The sequence below is a fragment of the Papio anubis genome, chromosome 8 (genome assembly GCF_008728515.1).
Source record: "Papio anubis isolate 15944 chromosome 8, Panubis1.0, whole genome shotgun sequence".
Classification (NCBI taxonomy): domain Eukaryota; kingdom Metazoa; phylum Chordata; class Mammalia; order Primates; family Cercopithecidae; genus Papio; species Papio anubis.
The window spans coordinates 40,244,414-40,268,971 of record NC_044983.1 but is presented as its reverse complement, the minus strand read 5'-3'; the positions used below and the strand labels follow the sequence as shown (position 1 = coordinate 40,268,971).

The window sequence follows — 24,558 nt, the reverse complement described above, 5'->3', positions numbered from 1 at the left end:
GTATGCATTCCTTAGGATGAGCTCATTTCCTTGGGAAAGAAGAGCCTTTTGCGGGCACACATTCCTCCCTCCCCTCTCCATGACTTTCCAGCCTAGTTGTCCTTGTCCTCGTCACCTGCAGAAGTTCATTCGTTCCTTTCAGTCCTGGTTTAGGGGAAGCTCTGTTCCGTGAACACTCCGTGTTCTGAGAGTGACAGTGGCACTTGTATCTCAATTTTAACCAGAGGTTTACCTGGCAGCCTGAGTCATGTCCAGGGCAGGCCTACTCTTGGGCAGGACAGGGGGCTGGCCTTGCCAGTGTGGACATCACTGCTTCCCAGGTAGCTTGGGATTCCTGAGGATACATCCATGAACACACTGCAGATTGCTCAAGTGATGGTCCTTTGTACATCAAAAGATGGCCTAATAGGGCCAGGAACAGTGGCCCAAGCCTGTAATCCCAGCACTTTGGGAGGCCGAGGCAGGCGGATCGCTTGAGGTCAGGAGTTCAAGACCATCCTGGCCAACATGGTGAAACCCCGCCTCTACTAAAAATACAAAAATTAGCTGGGCATGGCGGCATGCACCTCTAATGTCAGCTACTTGGGAGGCTGAGACAGGAGAATCATTTGAACCCGGGAGGCAGAGATTGCAGTGAGCCAAGATCTCACCACTGCACTCCAGACTGGGCAACAGAGTGACACTGTCTCAAAAAAAAAAAAGCCTAATAATCATTGCTTTCATGTAGTTATTAATGGAAAAACCAGACTCCATAAAGTATTTCTGAGGTTTATTCTGAGCGGATGTGATAACCATGGCCCTGGGCAACACAGTATCAAGAGGTCCTGAGAAAACGTGTCTGGGGCGGGTTACAGTTTGGTTTTATACATTTAGGGAGGCAGGAGTTATAGGTAAAAACATAAATCAATACATGGAAGGTATATATTGACAAAAATACCTAGAAACAGGGGCCCAGAGGTTATAGGCAGATTCAGAGATTCTTTAATTTGCAGTTGGTTAAAGGAGTAAAGCTTTATCTAAAAGTTTGGAATCAGCAGAAAAGAATTAAGTTGAGAGAAGGGTCTGTTCACCAGTGTCCTGGGCCGAGTGACCTCTAGGGGGTGTGTGACTCAGCCCTTGCCTATTGTGGCCTTGGGTCCTGTTGATAATTTGGTGTCTTGTCACAAAGAGTCCCTTTAGTTAGTCTTATGATCTCTTTTAACATGAATGTTGGTCACTTGTGCCTAAACTCCGAAAGGGAGTGGGTATAGCAAGGCGTGTCCAACCTCCCTTCCTTCATGGCTGGGAATTCAGTTTTTAAGGTTTTTCTGGGATCTCTTTGGCCCAATTGAGGTCTGTTTGAGGGCTTAGGGTTTAATTTTTCGTTTCCATAGTGAAAGGCTTCTCTGGGCCGGCGCTGACTGGTGCTCTGTGTCTCGTTATGGGGAGGCTTAGCTCCATTTTGAGCCGACCCTGCATCTCAGCCTGGATCTGTGGTATCGCACTCCATTCCTTTGCTCTCTTTTAATACACTGCAAAAATCATGCTGTTTAATTAAACTTAGTATAATCCAAATGCCGATCTTGTTACATGAACACAACCTACAAAGAACAATTTAATGTTTTCTCATAACATAATCAAATTAAAAAGGAAGAATACTAGAAAGGATTATCACTCGTCATTCTTCAAAAAGAATGATTTTTCAATTTAATTCAATTCCTTGGGTAAGTCACAACTTTTCATTCCACCACAAAAGCCGCCTATGGGCCCACTTTGCTGAGCTTTCTCTGTACCTAGGGCTTTGACTGCCTTGGCCAGCACCTTTCTTTCCCTTTCCTCTTCCTGACCAGTGATCCTGGCAGAATCAGAAATGTTAGTTTCCACAGTAAGAGAGTGGCTGGCAGGGAGAACTCAGTCCTCAGCCAGAGGAATGCTGGCCGAGGTGGGGAAATCTCGTGCCCTGAGACAGATCCCACATTGGGCAGCCATCTGCTATGGGCCTGGGTGGGCACATGTCCAGGACGTCCTCCAGCCTGGCATTGCCCTTAACCCTGAGTGCCCTAGGGCCTTGCTACTGAAAGTGTGGTCCCTGGACCAGCATTGTCAGCATCACCTGGGAGCTTGCTAGAAATGCACAATCTTGGGCCCCCCCTAGTGCCTCTGAATCAGACACTGCATTTTAACAAGGTCCCAAGGGATTGTGTACACATCAGAGTTTGAGAACCACTGTTCTAGCTGGAATTACCTGGGCTGTACAATCAGAAGGTCAGGGCTGGGTTATCTGTTGTTCTGCTTACTATGTGACATTAGATAAGGTGCTTAACCTCACAGAGAATTGGCCTCTTTCTTCACACAATGTGATAATAATAAAAATGCCTGCCCTAGTGACCTTATGTGGTTTTAATGAAGCACAAAAAAGATAACGCAGGTAAAAGTGGTTTTCGGCAGTGATGAGCAAAGGCGCCCACCTGGGAACTGCCTCTTGCCTGCAGGGAGATAAGGAGTGTGCTCCAGAGTGTACACCCATGCACTGCTTCCTTCATTAAGACAGTCTTGCTATCAATGATAATAATAAAAACAAAAATTGGCTGAATAAACAGTGCACAGTGACATCATTGATTTACTTTTGAGGCAAGCTCCTTCATCTCATTATGCAATTATAATGTCTTGCAAACCAGTGCACTACAAAACCATGACACACAGGTGCATTACTTTTTAAAACTTTCATATGTAGAGACAAGGTCTTACTCTGCTGCAGGCCATAGTGCAGTGGTACGATCAGAGCTCACTGCAACCTCCAACTCCTTAGCTCAAGCCATCCTCCCACCTCAGCCTCCTGAGTAGCTGTAGGCATGCATCACCATGCCCAGTTAATTTTTTAATTTTTTTGTAGAGATGGGGTCTAGCTATGTTGCCCAGGCTGGTCTCAAACTCCTGGCCTCAAGTGATCCTCACACCTCAGCCTCCCAAAGTGTTGGGAATACAGGCATGAGCCACTGTGCCCTGCCAACTTTTTACATCTTAATTTTGGAACATACCTTCACATATAGTATCATGTTTGGTCTACCTAACAACTTTGAGAAATGAAAAAGATAGACGCTATTATCCACTCTTAATGACTTAAAAGATACAGAAGGAAGTCTAGGTCATGGAATATCTTGCCCTGGGTCACACAGGTAGTTAACAGTGGAGTGAGGACTGTCCCACATCCTCAAGTCCCTTGCCAGGTGCATGCCCTTAAACCACCCTGCCTAATGCCGGCAAGGCCCAGAGGGCAGCACTTGGCCCAGCTGCACTGGGAAAAAAAGGGGCTGTTGTTTCTTCTTCTTTATGAAATATTTGGGGTTTTTGGCTCTTATTGCAGGAAGGAAGAAATGAGAACCTTTCATTTCCTTGCCTGGCCTTCCAGTTGTTCTCCTCCTGTCCAGCAGTTTGTCAGAGCATAACAGAAAACACATGGTGAAAAAGGGTGGACATACAGAGGCTCTGCAAGCCTGAGGCGCTGGCTCCAAATCAGATGGATTTTGTTTGTTTGTTTGTTTACCTAAATTGCTCCTGGGTGACACCAGCCCTGCTCATTGGGTGTCCAGCCGGCCAAGAACCAGACTCAGCCCCTGCTCATGTGTTGATATTGTCAGCTCAGCATTCCTGTAACCAGGCCCTGGGTGGCTTCTTCTGTTTCAGAATGGCTACACCCCTTTGCACATCGCTGCCAAGCAGAACCAGGTGGAGGTGGCCCGCAGTCTGCTGCAGTATGGGGGCTCAGCAAACGCCGAGTCGGTGCAAGGTGTGACGCCCCTTCACCTGGCCGCCCAGGAGGGCCACGCAGAGATGGTGGCTCTGCTGCTCTCGAAACAAGCCAATGGCAACCTGGGGAACAAGGTAGACATGGCGTCTTTGGATCTGCCCTGGAGTGCTGGCTAACAACGTGTGGTGTCTGCATATTAAGTATCTATGTGTGCCCAGGTTCTGAGTTAGGGCTGTGTGTGTGTAAACCTTGGAACAGCCCTGTGTACATTTCACCTTCATTTTATAAATGAATAAACAGAAAGGTTGCTTATTCCCAAGATGGCAGGATTCTGAGCCTTTCTGATGCCAAAGCCTTTGCTGATCTTTCTAAACAGATTGACTTAAGGATCTGCAGAAAGATCAATATTAAAATCCATAATACACTTTCCCAAATATAGGCCGGTGCCTACCTTCAGAAGTACATTCTATCATTTGGGACTAAATATTCTATGTTCTGTGGGGAAAGATGTTTTAAAACTACTGACCTATACACTAGGAGTTCTTACTCCAGCGACAATAGGTATGTGAGGATAAAGCCTTCTAAAACTGCGCACACATCTGGGGAGGAAGGGTGTGTGAGCAGTTTTCTGGGTGAAGTGTTCAGTGTTTCTCAGCTTCTCAAAGGAATGTGTGACCCAAAAAAAAGACTAAAAATCACTTCTTTTTTAAATAACAGTTTTATCGAAATATAATTCACCTAGAAGGCACCCTTTCAAACACTACAATTCAATGTCTTTTAGTATTTTTACAGAATTCAGCAGCCTATGATCTAACTCGAGAACACTTTCATCACCCGCAAAGGGAACCCCATACCTGTTAGCAGTCACTTCCCACTTCCCCCAGAGCCCCCGGTCCCTCGCAACCGCCAATCTTTCAGTCTCTAGGAATTTGTCTGTTCTGGACATTTCATATAAGTGGAACCACGCAATGTGAACAACCACTTCTTCGATGATAAATTCACATAGCAAATACTCAGAAAGGCAAGCATTTTCAGGGCAACTTAAGATTTCTTAAAAACCTGTAGATTTGGTACAAAATCTGGCACATTTTGTACAAATTTGAACAGTTGACCCCCAATGAGGGAACCGTTCTGGTAGGACCATTATATTCATTATATCTCATGGCATTCTGGGTTCCTTCACTGCCCCACTTAATGGGAGCTTTGACAGGACCCAGTAAGGTGACTGGTAACCCACTCTGTCATCCACACGCCACCCTCACGAGGCAGATTATTGGTGTTAGCTCAAGAATGAGGCAGAGCGCCTGCCTGAGAGGCTGACACAGTCACTCCTCAACTGAGGACTGTTCTCATTTGAGCCATCCCCGGTCTGCCTGCAGGACAGGCCCGCCAGTTCTGGCCACAGTGGCGTGTGGTGGGGTGTCATGACTACCCACAAGCCTCTGGTCAGCCTGCGGGATGTGCAGAAGGCAGAGGAGGGCAAGTGGAGTCCCGTAGAGGGGACATGGTCTGTGCCTGCAGAGAAATCCAGCTTTGTTGGTCCCACGTTAGCAAAGGGTATTGAGGCAAAGTCCAGGGGAGAGAAGACTTTTCTGACATTTTCCTGTGGGTGCCCACACGTCAAACAACATCTCTGATACCTTACTGCCTTCCTGAGGAAGCTGTGATGCCACGTGCAAGAATATGGTCCGTTCACTCCTGGTGGGATGCTTTGCCCTCTTGACCATGCCAGCACTGGCTGCGCAGTGATAACAGTATGGTACTTTATTTATTTATTTATTTATTTATTTATTTATTTATTTAAGATGGAGTCTTGCTCTGTCACCCATTCTGGAGTGCAGTGGTGCGATCTTGGCTCACTGCAACCTCTGCCTCCCAGGTTCAAGTGATTCTCCTGCCTCAGCCACCCAAGCAGCTGGGATTACAGGCATGAGCCACCATGCCCTACTTATTTTTGTATTTTTAGTAAAGATGGGGGTCTAACCATGTTGGCCAGGCTGGTCTCGAACTCCTGACCTCAGGTGATCCACCCACCTTGGCCTTCCAAAGTGCTGGGATGACAGGCATGTGCTGCCGCACCCAGCCAGTGTGCTTCATTTAAACAGCACTGTGTGCCTCTCAATGTGCTTCACCTGTGCTTTCTCCAGCACTCCTCACCTTGCCCCTGAGATGGATCCATGATAACCCCTATTGTCTAGATTAGGAAACCAAGGCTACAGGGCTCTGAAATTCACCATGGAAATAGGCCATTCTTTATTGGGAAGTCCATAAAGCACCAACACTGGGAAAGTGCCATAAAGTTCATCTAGATCAGAAGTCAGGAAACTATGGGCCCGTGGGCCAAATCTGGTCCACCACTTGTTTGTGTAAATAAAGTTTTATTGGAACACAGCTATGCCCATTCATTTAAATGTTAGTCATACAGAGACATGGCCAAAAATATTGATCATCTGGCCCTTAACAGAAAAAGTTGCCAACCCCTGGTCTAGTGTAACCACCTTACTTTTTAGATAAGGACATTGGGGCCCAGAACAAGAAGAGCTTTGCCTGGAGCCAAATAACTAGTTGGTGACTGCAAAGTCAGCTTCAGCTCCCAGACATCAGAGCTCTTTCCTTGTGGCCTGGAATTCTTTACTTGCTAGAAGGTAATGAACATCTTTTCCTTTGCAGAGTGGACTCACTCCTCTCCATCTGGTAGCACAAGAAGGCCACGTTCCAGTGGCAGACGTGCTGATCAAACACGGCGTCATGGTGGATGCCACCACCCGGGTAAGGCAGGCAGCTGGAACTTCAGTCTGTGTGGACTGCTTGCTCACACTTCAGAACTGAATCTTCCACGGGGCTTTGAAATCCCGAAGACCCAGTGGAACATTCTTCCCTGCCACTTCCTAGAGCGGGCAGTGGAGTTTGAAAATGCTACTCCTAATTATCTTACTTTCTCATGGGGGATTTTTAAAGTTTGCTAGACCTTTGAGCCTCTGCAGAAAGAAAGTGGGACGAATGTTTAATCATGACTCTAAGACCTGTCTAATACGAGTAGTCAGCATGTCAAAATGTCAGGTTTCCCCAGATTCACACAAAAGCTTAGCTCCTTTTCTTCCAGCACTTGGTTAAATTCAGTTCAACTTTCTCTGAACCTCTGATGTGTGCAAGGAGCTATGTGAATGGAATCTGGCATCAAGGCGTCTGCAGTTTGGTGTGGAGGTGATCGCTAGGGACAGGAAGGAAGAGCGCAATCTGATATTTACTCTTAAGAGAGGAGCTGGGAGCACAGAGGGCAGAGATGGTGTTTTCAGTCGGTGCGAGGAGGTGGGCTTCATGGAAGAAGCCACATTTTGTTTCTTTTCCCCACAAGGGAACCATATTAAAAGGAAGGGACAGTGACAGTACCAGGAACTCCTGCCCCCTCCAGAGTAGCACAGAAATGCCAGCAACAATGTTATGCTGAACTCACCCTGAGAAAAGTCTGGAAACTGTGTTTTGTCTCCAACTGCCTGCAGCTTCCACAGGAACCTGCTTAAAATCTAAGAATGTTCTGGATCTTTGAGGCTTCACTTGCAGGCCCTGTTTAGTCTTTTGGGGTCCTGCACCAAAAGACCCTGTCCTGTGGGTTAGAATGGCCTTGAGGATCCCAAAGTCACCCCATTATGGGAAGGACCTGCACTTGGGTGGTCTCTGGAATCTGGCACCAGCTTCCTGGGACACTTGGGACCAAGGAGCTCAGAGGGCCTTGGCCGGCCTGCCCACAGGAAGCATTACCACAAAATTCAGCAGGACAGACTCCTTGAACAGCCCAGACTCACATGAGCAAATGTCCCAAGCCCATGCATTTCAATAAGCAATGATCAGTTCCCGTAAATTCCATCACGCCACAACTAAGTCACTTGGACAGCCTTTTGGGGGTTTTTCAATGGGATTTCAGCTTTCTAATGGAAATAAGCCTGTTGTCATTGGAGCGAACATGACCTCACATCCCCATCTGCCCTCATCTCAGCGCCATTCCCAGGCCTGAAGGCTATTTCTTCCTCTTGAAATAGCCCCCTGGGATTCTGTGACGCTGCTCTCTCCAGGTTTCCCTCTCCCTCGTCTTCTGCCTCGGCCTCACTCCCTCAGCCCCACTTTTCACCCTCCACTTTATCCTGGGGGACCTCACTCACCTCCAAAGCTCTCAGATCTCCCATGCACTGACGACCCCAGCATAGCCCTCTTCTTGTGGTTCAGTGTCCATTTTCCAGTTGCCAGGTTGACATCTCCCCTTGGGTCTCCCACAAGCATCTCAGCCTGGTGGTCTCTGCCCAGCAGCAGCCATTCAGCTTGTCAGTGTCAGCCTTCAAGGGGCTCCCTGTCCATTTTTTCTTTGAATTGGCTGCTTTGGGAAGGATTTCATGTGATGCCCAGCTCAGGAGAGCTCTGGTCACTCCTTCTCATCTGCTTTTCAGATGGGCTACACTCCCCTCCATGTGGCCAGTCACTACGGAAACATCAAGCTGGTGAAGTTTCTGCTGCAGCACCAGGCAGATGTAAACGCCAAGACCAAGGTACAGGGATGCCCTAGCCCTGACTCCTGCGCTGACCCTTCTCCATGCCACATCAGGGTGCAGCCAGAGCTGCTGCTCTGGGCCACTAGGGGTTCCACCACAGTTGACCGTGGACACTGAAGGAAGAAAGGGGGAAAATGCATTTTATTAATGTCCCACTTCGAAGATGGACAGGCACTATCATGTGTAGGCAGGTCTCTGTCTAATGGTTGGCTAACCCTGCCAAAATGTCTGCTTGCTTTGCAGCTAGGATACAGCCCCCTGCACCAGGCAGCCCAGCAGGGACACACAGACGTCGTGACTCTGCTTCTGAAAAACGGTGCTTCCCCAAACGAGGTCAGCTCGGTGAGTACACTCTCTCTCCTGAGTTTAGAAAACTGCTGCCCGTGGCAGCAGCCCTGGGTGACCTCCCCTAACCATAGAGGTTAATGCACATGTCTGGGGCCTGGAAAGGGCCGCAAGACCCTAAAGCCATAGCTACCTTGGATACCCTGGGGATGGGGCACTGTGATCAGTTCCTCTTTCTGGTGAATTGATCGTTTTCCTTTTAAGCACCATTTTCCCTCCTCTTTTATGTTTATTAAAATATCCTTCTTGAGTGCGAGTGCAGTGGCTCACGCCTGTAATCACAGCACTTTGGGAGGCTAAGGAGGGAGGATTGCTTGAGGGCAGGAGTTCAGGACCAGTCTGGGCAACACAGTGAGTGCCTGAATCTACAAAATAATTTTTTTAATTATGTGGATGTGGTGACACATATTAGCTGTAGTCCCAGCTAACTGGGAGGCTGAAGTGGGAGGATAGCCTGAGTCCAGGAAGTCGAGGCTGCAGGGAGTTGTGATTGCACCACTGCAGTTCAGTGTCCATTTTCCAGTTGCCCACTTGAAAGCCAGCCTGGAAGACAGAGCAAGACCTTGTGTCTTTTTTTATATATATATATACACACACACACACACACACACACACACAGAGACATATACATATATATATGCACATACACACATATATACCATATATATAAATATTTGTTGAAACCCATTCTAAAATATGTGAAACTGTTTTCAATATGGTGCAAGTGAACATAGTTCAATGTCCTGGGTGGTTCCTGATCTTTCAGGGCTCGAGGTTATCTTTAGTGACATCAGCAATCATTGTTCACTATGAGCTTTCTCATCTGACCATGCGGAGGTTCTATGAAATTATCTCCGTGTTTGCTTCTATCTCTGAAATAATGTGGACCCCCTTGGCTGGGTGCGGTGGCTCACACCTGTAATCCCAGCACTTTGGGAGGCCAAGGCAGGTGGATCACTTGAGGTCAGGAGTTAGAGACCAGCCTGGCCAACACTCCAGGGCGAGTGTCTCTACTAAAAATATAAAAAAAAAATTAGTCGAGTGAGGTGACAGGCACCTGTAGTCCCAGCTACTCGGGAAGCTGAGGCACAAGAACCACTTGAGTCCAGGAGGCAGAAGTTACAGTGAGCCTAGATTGCGCCACTGCACTCCAGCCTGGGCGACAGAGTGAGACTCTGTCTCACACACACACACAAAAGTGGATCCTTGATTGTAGATGGGGTTGCAGAAATTGCAGCTGCAGCTGGGCTTGAATCTGAACGAAGCCCAAGGCACATCCTAGAAGTAGAGAAGTCAAAAGAAAAATCAAGCCTCAGTATCCATTTATGATCACGTAGCTCTTTCTCTTCGAATCAAAGTAGAAAGTATGCCCTTGCTGTGTTTCTGGTGATTTGTGATTTCTGAGTATTCTGATTAGAGTTCATTGAAGTATATGGATTAATTCAACTACTGTAATACCCCATCACTGACACCCAAGAATAGACTTTGGGAGCAGCAAGCAGCCTCCCTCTGTCCTCATCTTCCTAAAACTGCATCTGCTAACTTCCTGACTTCCTTCCTGGTGGGCACCCACTTGGCAGAGCCTGACTTCTCCTTGGGAGATTTCCCCTGCTGGGTTGCAAGGCCCCACACTTGACGCTGCAGATCAAAAGCACCCCTGCCCTCCCTCCTCCCACACCGGGTGCTGCTGCTAACACACATCTAGGCACACACACGTGCAGGGATCTCGTTCTGGGCCCCACGGTGACATCTGTCCACTCAGGTTCTCCTGAACAACTAGAAGGTGAACTCGATCTGTGTCTAAGGGGCCAGCCCCGCCTGCTAGACTCCATCCTCTGACTGCACCCGGGCTGCTCTTTTCCCAGGATGGAACCACACCTCTGGCCATAGCCAAGCGCTTGGGCTACATTTCTGTCACCGACGTGCTCAAGGTCGTCACGGATGAAACCAGTTTCGTGGTATGTCTGCCTCTCCCCCGCACCCACCCCGGACACACTCAGCCTGGCGCAGAGGCGTGCCCGGGGTTACTCTGGAAGTGGGGTGCGTTCTGGGGCTCCAGGACGCCGGTCGGAGGCGCAGCGCCCAACGGGTGGGAACTTGTCCTCCTTCCAGCGGGGCTGTGCTGCCACCTAGCGGCCTGAGGACTCGGGGCAGGACCAGCATTCCGAGCAGCAGTGGAGTGGATGGAGTTTGGGGAGATGGGAAGCCAGTTTTCCCGGGTCCCATCTCAGTGGTTCCTGCCCGGCAGCTTCTAGGCTGAGCACCTCCTCCGTCCGTTTTTCTGCGTTTGGGGCACACCCCACAGGCGTGACCAGGGAACCGCTGGGCTGGTAAAAAATGTGTGCGGCTCTAGTTTGGGTTGAATTATCTGCTTTTTCTCATTTTAGTTAGTCAGTGATAAGCATCGGATGAGTTTCCCTGAGACAGTTGATGAGATCCTGGATGTCTCGGAAGATGAAGGTAAAGTTGGGGTAATGAGCTCAGGCTGGTGGGGACAGAGGGGCTCTGGGCACCCTCCAAGGGGGCTTCCTGCCACCTGCCGGCTTTGCCCCCTTACAACACGCCCAAGAGCTGTAGATGGACACTGAAAGTGGGGAGACCTGCTTTTTATAGCTGTTGTCTATTATCAAAAATACTACTCTATTAATACAATCTTAGGTGAAGGAACATTGACTAAATTTAAAATTCCATGAAGTTTCAAAAACACATGTGTGTTTGCATAGATTATGGATGTGTTATCATATTGGAGCATGGTTCTACTCAGACCAACTCTCAGCCCATGAGGAACTGTAATAAAATTCTGTCTGGTTCTTTCTTTATGCTTTGAATGAATACTAAGTGGATTATTCAAAATCTGTGAGAATGCCTTTTAAGCTGCACTTCAACCACATAGCGGGTCAGTAGGTTTTGGGTTATTTCTGTGATTATGAAATTACTATAGTCTGGCTGGGTGCCTGGGTTCATGCCTGCAATCCCAGAATTTTGGGCAGCCAAGGTTGGAGGATTGCTTGAGGCTAGGAGTTCAAGACCAGCCTTGGGCGATAAAGGGAGACCCCCGTCTCTACAAAAAAAAAATTGGAACTAAAAATTAGTAGGGTGTGGTGGTGCACATTTATAGTCCCAGCTTCTCTGGAGGCTGAGGTGGGAGGATTGCTTGAGTCCAGGAGCTTGAGGCTGCAGTGAGTTGTAATCACCCCACTGCACTCCAGCCTGGGTGACGGAGCCAGACCCTGTCTCTAAAAGAAAAAGAAAGAAATTACTATAGTCTCAGCTTGTATGAACTACAGAGTGCTTCCAGTATTTTCCTACCCCCAACAAACCTTATTTCATCACTAATTAGATGGGGATATTGAGCAGTAAGATCCTCAACTCTGGGGATGTTGAATAGTGGGGTGGGCTGGATCAGCTCGGTAGTCCTTTCCATCTGGGTTATTCCATGGTTGTATAACTTTGTCAACCAGAGAAGCAGAGCTGTCTGGTGCTCCTTTGGATAATATATGTCTCTCGCTTTAACTGCCTTCAATGTGGTCCTTCTTTCAACTCTGCTCTCCTTTGCTTTCCAGGAACTGCTCATATAACTATAATGGGTATGAAACGCTTTCTGTTTCCTGTGGTCTTTTCTCACTAGAGTGCATTTCACCCTAAGCAACCCAGATGCTCACTAATCCATTCCTGCTTTCCATCTTCCTCTGACAGCGAATAACCTGGAGCCAGGAGCTCAACTAAACCAAGGAATTCACACCCATGAGACCCATGCCCGGCAGGCAGCTCCTGCCTGTCCATCTCTGTGTCTGTGCCCATGCCACCATGTTTGTGATCATAACTGCATGAGCTGTTGTTCTTCCATCCTGTTAGCTCCAGATCACAAGCCATGGTGCTCACTGCTGGGTGGCACTGAATGACCCCTCAAGGTTGAGGGCCGGGGCTCCAGCTCCAGTTCAAACTAGGAGAGAGAAACAAAGGGGCAGTCAGAGGTGCAGGCAGCTGATTGACCCGTAGTTTGAACCTCTTTGTGATGGGTTTTGGAAGTAATGAGGTTTTGGCTGCCATGGTTACAGAAAATTCTCCAGCCCTTTGAAATGAGTGGGTCCAGTTCCACTGTAGTTTGTTCTTCTGTTGGTGTGGAGTGGAAAAGAGCAGTAGCAGTTCCTTCTTTGGTGTCATTGCACCCTAAAAGGGCGGTTTTGAATTGGAACTAAGCGAAGAAAGTTCTTTCTGGCTGTGTCTTTGGCTTCCTGCAAAGCCTCAGGCATCTAAGATGTCAGGAGCTGGCTGCCCTGCTCTCTGTCCCAGAGCTGGAGGACCAGGACTGGGCAAAGACATTGCTCCCGGTCTCCTTGCAGCATCAAGGCCTTCCCCACTCCTCAGGAGCAAGCCCTGAGAGGCGGAGTGGGAACAGAGCTTTTTAAAAAGTAAGAGGGACTCTTCTCCCTCTACCCTGTCGCTCACTTGAGCTCTTGCTGTTTCAGGGGAAGAACTCATCGGCTCCAAGCCTGAGAGGCCGGATTCCAGGGATGTCGATGAAGAGAAGGAGCTCCTGGATTTTGTGCCAAAGCTAGACCAAGTGTGAGCAGCGCTCCTGGGAGGGTCCCTAGGAGGATGCTGAGGTGTAGCCCTGTGGCTCAGAGCAGGGATTCCAGAGGGAGGAAGAGCACAGCAGGCCAGGTGCTGGGCATGCTGCCCGCAGAGAGAGACGGTTTGCACCTTAGGATGCACTAGCTGTGCACCTGAGCCACCAGGGCAGGAGGAGGCCTTCCTCACACCATGCTGCCTGGATGCCTCTCTGCTCCTCTTCCAGTGTCCCCTCCTCTCCCAGGCTCCCCTCATTCACAGCCTTATATCCACACCCCCTCTCCATCTTATGCACACTCAACTTCTCATCCAAAAGTTGAGGAACATGGCCGGGCGCGGTAGCTCACACCTGTAATCCCAGCACTTTGGGAGACTGAGGCAGGAGGATCACCTGAGGTCAGGAGTTCATGACCAACCTGACCAACATGGTGAGACCCCGTCTCTACTAAAAATACAGAAAAATAGCTGAATGTGGCGGTGTGCATCTATAGTCCCAGCTACTTGGGAGGCTGAGGCAGGAGAACTGCTTGAACCCGGGAGGTGGAGGTTGCAGTGAGCGAAGATTGTGCCACTGTACTCCAGCCTGGGCAATAAGAGTGAAACTCCATCTAAAAAAAAAAAAAAAAAGTTGAGGAAGATTCACATTAGAAACTATTGCCAGGCTAAGCTCGAACTCTGACTGCATCCCTCTGCCCCTGAGGTATGTTAGGTACAAGCCAGGGGAGATTCGGGTCTGCCTGGACCACATTTCTCCTTTCCCCCATGACTGCTGTGAGTTATCTCACTGTGGGCACAGTGTACACAGGGACATTTTGCAAAGCAATCTAATATCAACGACTTTGTAGAAACACTAAGCCCTAGGTGTTTTCTGAAAAGATGGAAATGTCCCTGAACAAGCGAGGAGTGAAACCACGGGGCCATTTGCTCCACTTGAATTTGCTAGACATCTGTTAGAAAGAAATACAGAGCTGTAACCCTGACCATAAGCAACTTACGATTCATTTGGTGGGATTGAAATGCACACCAAGTGGTCATATAGCAACACAGAAAGATATATTGTTAGCCAGAGCGAGGATTCTGTCAACAGGTTCTAAAGGAGGAGAAAGGGGTGGCGAGTGCAGGTTGGAGTCATTGGGGAGGACTTCATGGAGGAGGAGGCAGTCCTTCCACCAGGTTGTGAAGGGCAGTCAGGCTCCGGAGTGGAAAGCGGGAGGGAGAGACTTGGAGGCAAGAGGAAGAGGAAGCTGTGTGCACATGTGGATCAGCCCTGTGATGTTCTGGTGTTCTTGGCATGCAGGGTGGAATCTCCAGCCATCCCCAGGATTCCCTGTGTCACACCTGAGACGATGGTGATCAGGTCAGAAGAGCAGGAGCAGGTAAGAAGCTGCTTCTCTGTGGTTTCCCCACGTGGAGAGCATGAGTACCCTGGGACAGTGATTGTTGAGGGGTGGCCTGTACGTAGCACAATAGACACTGATAGCTCACATGCCACTCACTGTCCAACTGGCATTCCACGCTTGGACGCCTCATAATGGTGCAACATCGGCGGCACTGGGTGGGCCGCGTCTGGGAGAGATGGTCAGATGGGGCCCTATCCTGTGGTGGCTCAGTCCTTGGATGCAGCCCAGGACAGCAGCAGTGAGAAACCCGCGGGTCCTTGACCAGCCCACTGTCTTCAACTCTTGGCCTAGGGTAGGAATTCCAGCCAGCAGATGTTTACTGGATTCCTGCTGTGCGCCCTGGACAGGCTCAGGCAGGAGGGCTGGACACCTGCCTCCTGGGAGCCAGGGCCCAACCGGAAAGAGTGGACTCGGACGCGTGAACTCAGTTAGCACAGAACCGGGAGGGAGAGCAGGGGAGTGCTCCACTGTGTGGTGTGAGTGCTGGCAGAGTGCAGAGCAGGGAGGCCCTAACCAGCCCCAGGGTGGCCGGGAGTATCTGTGGAGGAGGTGAGATGTGGGGAGTGGAGAGGATTAGATCAACAACGGTGAGGGACAAGGATGTTCTGGACTGGGGGAAAAGCAGACGTGAAGATCTAGAGAGCACCAAGGCCGGGCTCAGGTCCTGCTGGCTGTGCCAGGGTAGGCTGGCATCCCTGTAGTTGCAATGTTACCCTAAGGCAAGTCCCCGCTATACAGGTGAGGAAGCAGGAAGCCCCACAAGGGCGGGAGTCTGTTGTGTTCACCTCATGGACTCCAGATGTCCACAGGGCAGGTAGCCCACCCACAGCTAAGTGGTGAGGTGGTCATGGTGCTGGGATGCAGTGCCCGTCCTAGAGGAAGTTGGCCTGCCGAGGGCAGGGCTCCCTGTGGGCAGAGCTGGAAAGAAGGGGGCAGGTCTGCAGCAGGTGCAGTGGGCCTGGGGGCCAGGAGTCAGACTGAATGGTGAGGACTAGCTCCATCCATTCCAAGGCTGTGTCCCAGGGTCTTGAGCCCAGGAGAGGCATGGAGGTGGGAGGAAGCTCCTGTCTCCTTTTAGACTCCAGGGCAGCCTTGTCTGATAGGGTGGTGGGGTCCTGTGGGAGCACTTTCTCCACGTGGCACCTGGTTTCTAGCAGCAAGGCTCTTCCAAGCCTCCATGCCCTGGTACGGCATCCAGCCGGCCAGGGAGGAAGTGGAACAGGAGGACCTTTTCTTTGTCCTTAGGCGTCTAAAGAGTATGATGAGGACTCCCTCATCCCCAGCAGTCCGGCCACCGAGACCTCAGACAACATCAGCCCGGTGGCCAGCCCGGTGCACACAGGGTGAGTGGCGGGCACAGGGCTCGGGGACTCCTGTCTCCATCTCCCAGAGGGGATGCAGAAGCCCAGCGTGCATCTGCCCCACTCCTAGGTTTCTGGTGAGCTTCATGGTCGACGCCCGGGGTGGTTCCATGAGAGGAAGTCGCCACAACGGCCTGCGAGTGGTGATCCCACCACGGACGTGCGCAGCGCCCACCCGCATCACCTGCCGCCTGGTCAAGCCCCAGAAGCTCAGCACGCCACCCCCACTGGCCGAGGAGGAGGGCCTGGCCAGCAGGATCATCGCGCTGGGGCCCACAGGGGCACAGTTCCTGAGGTGAGCATGCACAGGCAGCCCATGTCCTCACCTGTCCCTGTGCCACGGAGGCCACGCCATCTCCACTGTCCCGACGGGGAAACAGAACTGGGTGCCCCTCCCCTTTCCCTGACTTTTCCTAACACACAAAGGCGTCCATAGCCCTGAGAGGGCTTACAACTCTCAGATCTCAGATCGGGCATGATAGCTCACGCCTGTAATTCCAATGCTTTGGGAGGCTGAGGTGAGAGCATCGCTTGAGGCCAGGAGTTCGAGACCAGCCTGGAAAACACAGCAAGACCCCGTCATTGTAAAAAATAAAAAACAAAACCAAAAAAACAACTCTTAAATATTGCGTGACACTAGAGACAAGGCCAATCTGAGGCTCTGAGGGTCTGACCATTTATGCACTGAGAGTCCCCAGGAACACAGCCTCCCTGGCTGTTTCCCCTGCGGACGAGCGAAGTACGCAGCTCCAGAGGCCTATGGCCCACCTCCCTGAAGCAGCCTGGGCTCCTCCTGGAGCTTTGCTACCCTTCAGGCACCATGGGTGTGATGTGGGGACAGGGCTGACCAGGAGGCCCTGCCTTCTACCTCTGTCCACCCTCCTGGCCCCGCTCAGAGCGGTCACCACAATTTGCAAAGCAGCAAGTTTTCTCATTGACCTTTCTTTGTCCTCAAAGCATTCCTCCGAAGGAAATGTCATTATGACCAGTTGATAGATGAGGTTACCCGTCTAGGGATGTCAGATGGATTTTTAGAATCAGGTGCAAGGACAGGATCCTTAGGTCGTGGGAGCAGAGCCCCCGTGAAATGAGACTGGCCCTGCCCGCACTGTTACTGCAAGCCTGGTGGGGAGCAAGCAGGGCTGTGGGAAGCCTGGGGGACCCCCCACGGGTCTGGTCCACTTAGAGACCTGCCTGCAGGTAGGGCCTCCACGTGGCTGTGGAAGCGCCTTCTCCATCTGGGTGGGAGCCGGCAGCCCCATCCCTCCCTGTGCCCTGCCTGCCCTGTGTGAGCACCTCCCCACCACCACGGTGTCCTTGCCTCAGCCCTGTAATCGTGGAGATCCCGCACTTTGCCTCCCATGGCCGTGGAGACCGGGAGCTCGTGGTTCTGAGGAGTGAAAACGGCTCCGTGTGGAAGGAGCACAGGAGCCGCTATGGAGAGAGCTACCTGGATCAGATCCTCAACGGGATGGACGAAGGTAGTAGGGGGGATCCCAGGGCTGGGTCCCCTCCTTGCGGAAGAGGGGTTTGAGTTGCACCTTAAAGGTGGTCTTTCAGGGCCACCTGGAGTTTGGGGAGCCCCAAGAGGCTGGAAATGGCCTGGTGTGGACAAGCCCTGGGTCCCCAGGATGTGTGAGGGGATGCTCAGCTGCTGCCTGCAGCCGCATCTGCTCTGCTGGGCCTCTGGGCCTGGGCACTTCTTCTGGCCACTATGCCACCCGGCACCTGGAGAGGGTGTGCGCACTGGGTCTTGGGGACAAGGAGGCTCTGGGGCCCCTGGAAGGCCTGAACCTGTGCCTGATGTGACTGGGGTGGTGGCCTGTGTGTGTGATTCCAGAGCTGGGGAGCCTGGAGGAGCTGGAGAAGAAGAGGGTGTGCCGAATCATCACCACCGACTTCCCGCTGTACTTTGTGATCATGTCGCGGCTCTGCCAGGACTACGACACCATCGGTCCTGAAGGGGGCTCCCTGAAGAGCAAGCTGGTGCCCCTGGTACAGGCAACGTTCCCGGAGAATGCAGTCACCAAGAGAGTGAAGCTGGCTCTGCAGGTGACAGCTCTCCTCCCCGCCAGGTCCTGGGGGTGGACTGAACTCCAGGCCCCCGGGAAGGCCACCCTCTTCCCCAGGACATCCCCATGCTTTTGTCCAGTGCTTTGAAATGCCACAGTGGAGATCTGACTTTAAAGCTCAAAGGAGAGTTGAGTGGGAAGGGGTGAGGCGGAAGCTCCCTGATAAGGTGCATCCATCAAGCTGCATGACACGGTCTGTGCAGCATGCGGGAACCGCATGACCTCTGGGAGCTGGCCGTGATGTGAGCAAAGATGCACCAGCCCTGGGAGTAAGAAGCAGAGGAGAGAGGGAGAAAGGGCTCAGGAAGGCGGGCTCCACCATGTCAGTCCTGCGGTCCAGCAGCAGAGGGGACCCCATGCACCGACGGCCACTCTCTCCGGGCATGGAGCTGCCTCCCGTCTGACTAGCCCCTCTCCTGCTTGGGCCTGAGTGTCCTGCCTCTGTCATTTCACAGGCCCAGCCTGTCCCAGATGAGCTTGTCACTAAGCTCCTGGGCAACCAGGCCACATTCAGCCCCATTGTCACCGTGGAGCCCCGGCGCCGGAAGTTCCACCGCCCCATCGGACTTCGGATCCCGCTACCTCCTTCCTGGACCGACAACCCGAGGGACAGCGGGGAGGGAGACACCACCAGCCTGCGCCTGCTTTGCAGCGTCATTGGTGAGAGGGGCCCCTGTCTCAGACTTGTGTTCTCCACAGCTGCAGTGCTTCTGGAACACAGAAGGGGGGTGACGCGAGAAGGCTAGGTCAGCAGTCCCCTTAGTTTTTGTTGGCTTCCCCGGGAGTGAGGTGCTCTTCCAAGAGGTGGAAGGATGATGCATCTGCATAAAAGTCCATGCCCATGCAGTGGCTCACGCCTGTATTCCCAGCACTTCGGGAGGCCGAGGCAGGTGGGTCACCTGAGGTCAAGAGTTCGAGACAAGCCTGACCAACATGGAGAAACCCCATCTCTACTAAAAATACAAAAATTAGTCAGGCGTGGTGGCACACGCCTGTAAACCCAGCTACTCCAGAGGCTGAGGCAGGAGAATTGCTTGAACCTGGGAGGTGGAGGTTGCAATGAGCCGAGTTCATTCCACTCCTGGGCAATAAGCATGAAACTCCATCTAAAAAAAAAAAAAAAAAAAAGTCCATGGCCCTGGGGAAGAACCCTCCAAGCCCTAGGAGGAGGGGCGTGCAGGTCGCTAGGAGGAAGAGCAGAGGGTGAGGGTAGGTGTGCCCAGGGCTGCAGACCAAGTGAGCCTCACCCAGTCTCACCTTGCACACCAGGGCCTTAGCATTTTAGTAAGCTCCATGCTTACGTCCTGAAGACTGTCCCCAGCCCCGTTTCTGCCGGTGTTACAGGAGGAACAGACCAAGCTCAGTGGGAAGACATAACAGGAACCACCAAACTTGTATATGCCAACGAGTGCGCCAACTTCACCACCAACGTCTCCGCCAGGTGAGACAAGGCCAGCCCAGCCCAGCACTGTGTGGGCCATCCTCAGGCCTGAGACTGAGGCTCCCTCACTGTCCCCTCCACGTGGAAGCCTCTGTGACCACAGGTGTGGCAAGAGTAGCCATGGCGTGGTTCATGGGCTGCTTCCATCTGGACGGAAAGGATGCTCTCTGTTGGGCACTTGGGAACACATTATAACGTGCCCTCCTTTTTAGGTTTTGGCTGTCAGACTGTCCTCGGACCGCTGAGGCTGTGAACTTCGCCACCCTGCTGTACAAAGAGCTCACCGCAGTGCCCTACATGGCCAAATTCGTCATCTTTGCCAAGATGAATGACCCCCGAGAGGGGCGCCTGCGCTGCTACTGCATGACGGATGATAAAGTGGACAAGACCCTGGAGCAGCATGAGAACTTCGTGGAGGTGGCCCGGAGCAGGGACATAGAGGTACGGGGCTGGGCCCTGCACCGCCTCTGGGACAAACCCTCCCGCCATTTCTCCAGAACACCCTGGAGAGAACACCCTGGTGCAGGCAGGAAGTCTTCCCTCTGTAGACGAGGGGCTCCACAGCTGTCTCTCTTTGAGACCCCTCTTGAGAAGCATCTTAGATAAGCTTCAGGAAAGGTGAGAGATGCCACCATGCACATATCAGAGGAGGCTGTAGGCTTTTGGTCCAGTGATCTGTGAAAAGAGTTGGCATTTGCAGAAGGTCTTGTGCACCAGGGACTATTAAAAGTGCTGGACAGGCCGGGCGCAGTGGCTATCATCTCAACACTTTGGGAGGCCGAGGTGGGCGGATCACCTGAGGTCAGGAGTTCGAGACCAGCCTGGCCAACATGGTGAAACCCTGTCTCTACTAAAAACACAAAAATTAGCCGGCGTGGTGGCACAGGCCTGTAATCCCAGCTACTCGGGTGGCTGAGACAGGAGAATCACTTGAACCCGGGAGGCAGAGGTTGCAATGAGCCGAGATCGCACCGCTGCTCTCCAGCCTGGGCGACAGAGCAAGACTCTGTCTTAAAAAACAAAAAACAAAAAACAGTACTAGCCAGCTGGGTATGGTGGTGGGGGCAAGAAACAAAACAAAAAACAAACAAACGAAAGTGCTGGCCAGGCTCAGTGGCTCATGCCTATAATCCCAACACTTTGGAAGGCTGAGGCAGGTGGATCACTTTGAGCCCAGGAGTTTGAGACCAGCCTGGGCAACATAGTGAGATGCCATCTCTATTAAACAAATAACTAAAAATGTTTTTCTTGCATAATCTCATTTAATTCTCATATTTGTGGGTACCTTTATTATTCCTTATTTAGGTATTAAGAAACTGAGGCTGAGAGGTTAAGTAATGTGCCCATGGTCACACAGCTAAGTGAGTGGTCGAGACAGGATTTATCCAGGTCATCTCTGGCCCGAGTCCACACTGTGACCTGCTGTGCTAGAGTTTCAGTAGCACCCAAGTGAGGAGGCAGAGGAAAGGGCTCAACAGATAATGTGCAGAGTGAAGGCATGGGGGCTAGGTCTGAACCGGTTCCCGATCCTAAGAGACCCACTTGGTTTAAGATGTGTAGTAAGCCAGCAGTGATCTAAGCCTCAGAATCTGTGCTGAGTTTTCCTGGGGAAGGCTGAGGGCCCCGTAGAACAAGCGCAGGACTGGAACCTTGGTTCTAATCCTGTCTTAGGCACTAACGAGGCAAACCGGTTTTTCTCTTTGGGCCTCAATTTTCTCAACTGTCAAATGGGTTAATGATAACTTCTCAGTTGAAAGCTTTATATATACACAGTAGGGACCATTATTATCGGTGAGATTAAAATAGAGCAAGTGCTTTCCAGCTCTTCTCATGAACAAAGCATCTTTGGACAGACGTGAAAACAGAATCTTGGTTTTACTTTTAGAAACAGGATCTCAGTCTGTTGCCCAGGCTGGAGTGCAGTGGTGCCATCATGCCCACTGCAGCCTCAAACTCCTGTCCTCCAGTGATCCTCCTGCCTCGGCATCCCACGTAGCTGGGACTACAGGCACTTGCCACCACACCTGGCTAATTTTTAACATTTTTTTTGTAAAGATGGGGATCTCCTTGTGTTGCCCAGGCTGGTCTCAAACTCCTGAACTCAAGCAATCTTCCCACTTTGGCCTTCTAAACTGGAGGGATTACAGGCATGAGCCGCAGCCCAGCCCAGAACCAGGATTTTTTGTTGTTGGTGGTGGTGTTTTTGTTTGTTTGTTTGTTTGTTTGTTTTTCAGAAACTATGTTATGATATTCAAGTGACGTTTTGGAGTACTTGATAGCAATTCTCATCAACATCTCAGGGGTATTAGAAGATCGCTACATATAACAAAATCCATTGAAGTCAGGAAGCATGCCTCATTGATCACAATTTTAGAAATAAAGCCTTTCCCAAAACAAATAGTGGATTTCCCAGCACACACCCCCACGCCTCTTGCTGTGGCAGGGCGTGTCTTGGAGAGGGAAGGACCGAAGGTTGAAGGTGGGACATCTGGGCCCTTCTCTCCCTGACAAGCTGTATCTGCTTTTCCTCTCCTGTAGGTGTTGGAAGGAATGTCCCTCTTTGCAGAACTCTCCGGCAACTTGGTGCCTGTGAAGAAAGCTGCCCAGCAGCGGAGCTTCCACTTCCAGTCATTTCGGGAGAACCGTCTGGCCATACCTGTAAAGGTGCCGGCACCCTCTGGCTGACCTCTCCTCTGGGTCTAGGAAGTTGGGGCGGCAGAATTCTCTAAACCAGACAGCCCAGTGGCCTAGGAAAGGGCCCCTGAATTCTCCTTTGTGTGATTGAGTTTAGGTGAGGGACAGCAGTCGAGAGCCGGGAGGGTCCCTGTCATTTCTGCGCAAGGCGATGAAGTACGAGGACACCCAGCACATACTCTGCCACCTGAACATCACCATGCCCCCCTGCAGCAAGGTGAGCTGGCACCTGCCGAGGAGCCTTGGCCAGAGAAGGCTTCCCCATAGGCGGTCCCCAAACAGACCCCAGGTCCAGCACTTCCAAGGGGCTTCTTTCTGGTGGAACCTTTGAGTCCCCCGAGGCACACAAAGGTGCTGAGCTCTCCTCCACATGCTCATGTTGTGGCCTGAGGGGAGACCGTGCCCTGGCCCTCTCTGCAATTCGCGTGCAGTGCTGGTTATGTGACAGGAGGAACAAATGTTGGTATCAGATGGTGATGGGCACATTCACGCTGTGGACCCTGGGCTCCCTAGGTGTGAAGGTGGCAAGGGGTCCTAAGAGCATCTGCCTCAGTATCCCTGGCCCGAGGCCTCCAAGGTTTGCACCAAGGAGAGCTGCTAAGGTCTCCCAGCCCCGGCATGGCTTCTCTCAGGCCGCTTTTTCATCTACCTGCTTATCTTCCCAGGGTGCTAGGCCCTCACAGAAGGGAAGCCTGGTGTCCTCAGCCACTGCAAACACCCAGGGTTTTGAGCTCAGCAAAGGAGTCTTGGCCACGTATGTTCATTTGTCGATACCTGTAAGAGTATCCCAGTCACCACCTCTGCTAGGGACTTTGGAGGGATCATACGTCTCCAGACCGTCTCCGTGGTTTTCGTTGGTGTTGTTTTGCTGTTGTTGTTGTTTTAATCATTAGCCTTCCATGCTAAACTAGGAAAGAAGCAAGGTTACATTCATAAGTCCATGGCTCAATCTCTTTTCTTTTTGGGGATGAGATGAGGGTGAACCAACTTATCTTTCAAAAGAGGATTTTCAGGCTGGGCACAGAGGCTCATGCCTGTAACCCCAGTGCTTTGGGAGGCTGGGACAAGAGGATTGCTTGAGCCCAGGAGTTCAAGACTAACCTGGGCAACATAGTGAGATCCTGTCTGTACAAAAAAATAAAAATGAAAAATTAGCTGGGCATGGTGGCATGCACCTGTAGTCCCCAGCACTCGGGAGGCTGAGGCAGAAGGATCACTTGAGACCAGGAGTTTGAGGCTGCAGTGAGCCATGATCGTGCCATTGCACTGCACTCTAGCTTCAGAGACAGAGTGAGACCCTGGCTCTTAAAAACAAAAGAGAGAGAATATTTTTCTGCAGCCTTGGGCAAGCATCTGGATGCTTTCCACAGGGCTGTGATGTTAAGGCCTTAGGGCAGTACAGAAACGGGTCTTTGAAGCAGAAAGAAATCCAAAAAGAAAAACAATTGTTTTAAGTTCAAACCCAGCTCCACCACCTATTAACTGGGTGATCTTGGGCAAGGAACTTAGTCTCTCTATGCTTCAGTTTCCTTATTGATGAAATGGGAGTAATACAGTACCCAGCTCCTGTGTTGCCATGAACATTAAATAGGGCCTCACAGGTGATGGGGTGACGTGAGCTTGCCGTTATTATGACTGTGATTAATAACGCATGTACACTTCGTCAGCTTCCCTTCACTCCCACTCCTCCCATGCGTTACTCTTTGTGCTAAGTCCCTGAAGAAACGGACTGTTTACCAGGACTGGGGTCAGCCTTCCCCACCCCTGCATCATAGGAGCTCAGATCACCTTCTCTAGGAAGGTGGGGAGAGTCCAAAACCCAAAGCACCCTTTCTTCTTCTGCAGGGAAGCGGAGCTGAAGATAGGAGAAGGACGCCGACACCCCTGGCCCTGCGATACAGCATTCTCAGTGAGTCCACACCAGGTACAGCCTCTGTGTGATAATGCATGCTTGCTCCCTTCCCAAGAAGGGTGGGTGTGAGCTTATCTCCCTGCAGCCCTGTGAGGGCTCTGCTGAGGTGCCGCTCGCTCAGCCAGTTCCAAAAGCAGCTGCAGAGCTGACTCGGGTCTTCCCCTGATCTTGCAGAGAGTCTAGACAATCACCCCAGTGCACACGGAAGCCACGTCCATCAAAGGCCGTATCCTCACGCCTGTCAACTGTGTCCTGCCCTGGCTACTAAATGAAATCTAATGCTTCTCCCCAGGTCTTCTCAGCGGGACAGACCAGGCAGAGAAGATGGCTGTTATCTCAGAGCACCTCGGTCTCAGCTGGGCAGGTGAGTGGGGAATTGGGGGCAGAAAAGCACTTTGTCTGTCTCACCTGCCCTCTTCCCCCGTAATGAGCAATGAATGAGGCATTTCTAACCCTCCTTTTATCACCCATGGGTTATCTGATTTGTGATTGT

General features: G+C 51.3%; 1 protein-coding gene across 20 annotated transcripts in view; it reads left to right on the top strand.

Annotated features, from left to right (window-relative positions):
- ANK1 (ankyrin 1) overlaps positions 1-24,558 on the top strand; it is a 242,666-nt gene that overhangs the window by 180,987 nt on the left and 37,121 nt on the right. For 10 of the 20 annotated variants that reach the window (XM_031669507.1, XM_031669506.1, XM_031669503.1 and 7 more), the window contains 20 exons: positions 3,664-3,861; positions 6,398-6,496; positions 8,167-8,265; positions 8,512-8,610; positions 10,479-10,571; positions 11,001-11,073; positions 12,177-12,200; positions 13,083-13,179; positions 14,483-14,561; positions 15,831-15,928; positions 16,017-16,241; positions 17,273-17,427; positions 17,787-17,998; positions 18,474-18,678; positions 19,363-19,459; positions 19,672-19,900; positions 21,998-22,123; positions 22,251-22,370; positions 23,999-24,077; positions 24,358-24,429. In XM_031669507.1, the coding sequence (XP_031525367.1) occupies positions 3,664-3,861; positions 6,398-6,496; positions 8,167-8,265; positions 8,512-8,610; positions 10,479-10,571; positions 11,001-11,073; positions 12,177-12,200; positions 13,083-13,179; positions 14,483-14,561; positions 15,831-15,928; positions 16,017-16,241; positions 17,273-17,427; positions 17,787-17,998; positions 18,474-18,678; positions 19,363-19,459; positions 19,672-19,900; positions 21,998-22,123; positions 22,251-22,370; positions 23,999-24,077; positions 24,358-24,429 (2,479 nt within the window). The remainder of the gene's footprint in view (positions 1-3,663; positions 3,862-6,397; positions 6,497-8,166; positions 8,266-8,511; positions 8,611-10,478; positions 10,572-11,000; positions 11,074-12,176; positions 12,201-13,082; positions 13,180-14,482; positions 14,562-15,830; positions 15,929-16,016; positions 16,242-17,272; positions 17,428-17,786; positions 17,999-18,473; positions 18,679-19,362; positions 19,460-19,671; positions 19,901-21,997; positions 22,124-22,250; positions 22,371-23,998; positions 24,078-24,357; positions 24,430-24,558) is intronic. The other 10 variants (XM_031669521.1, XM_031669509.1, XM_031669519.1 and 7 more) reach the window with 2 other exon arrangements.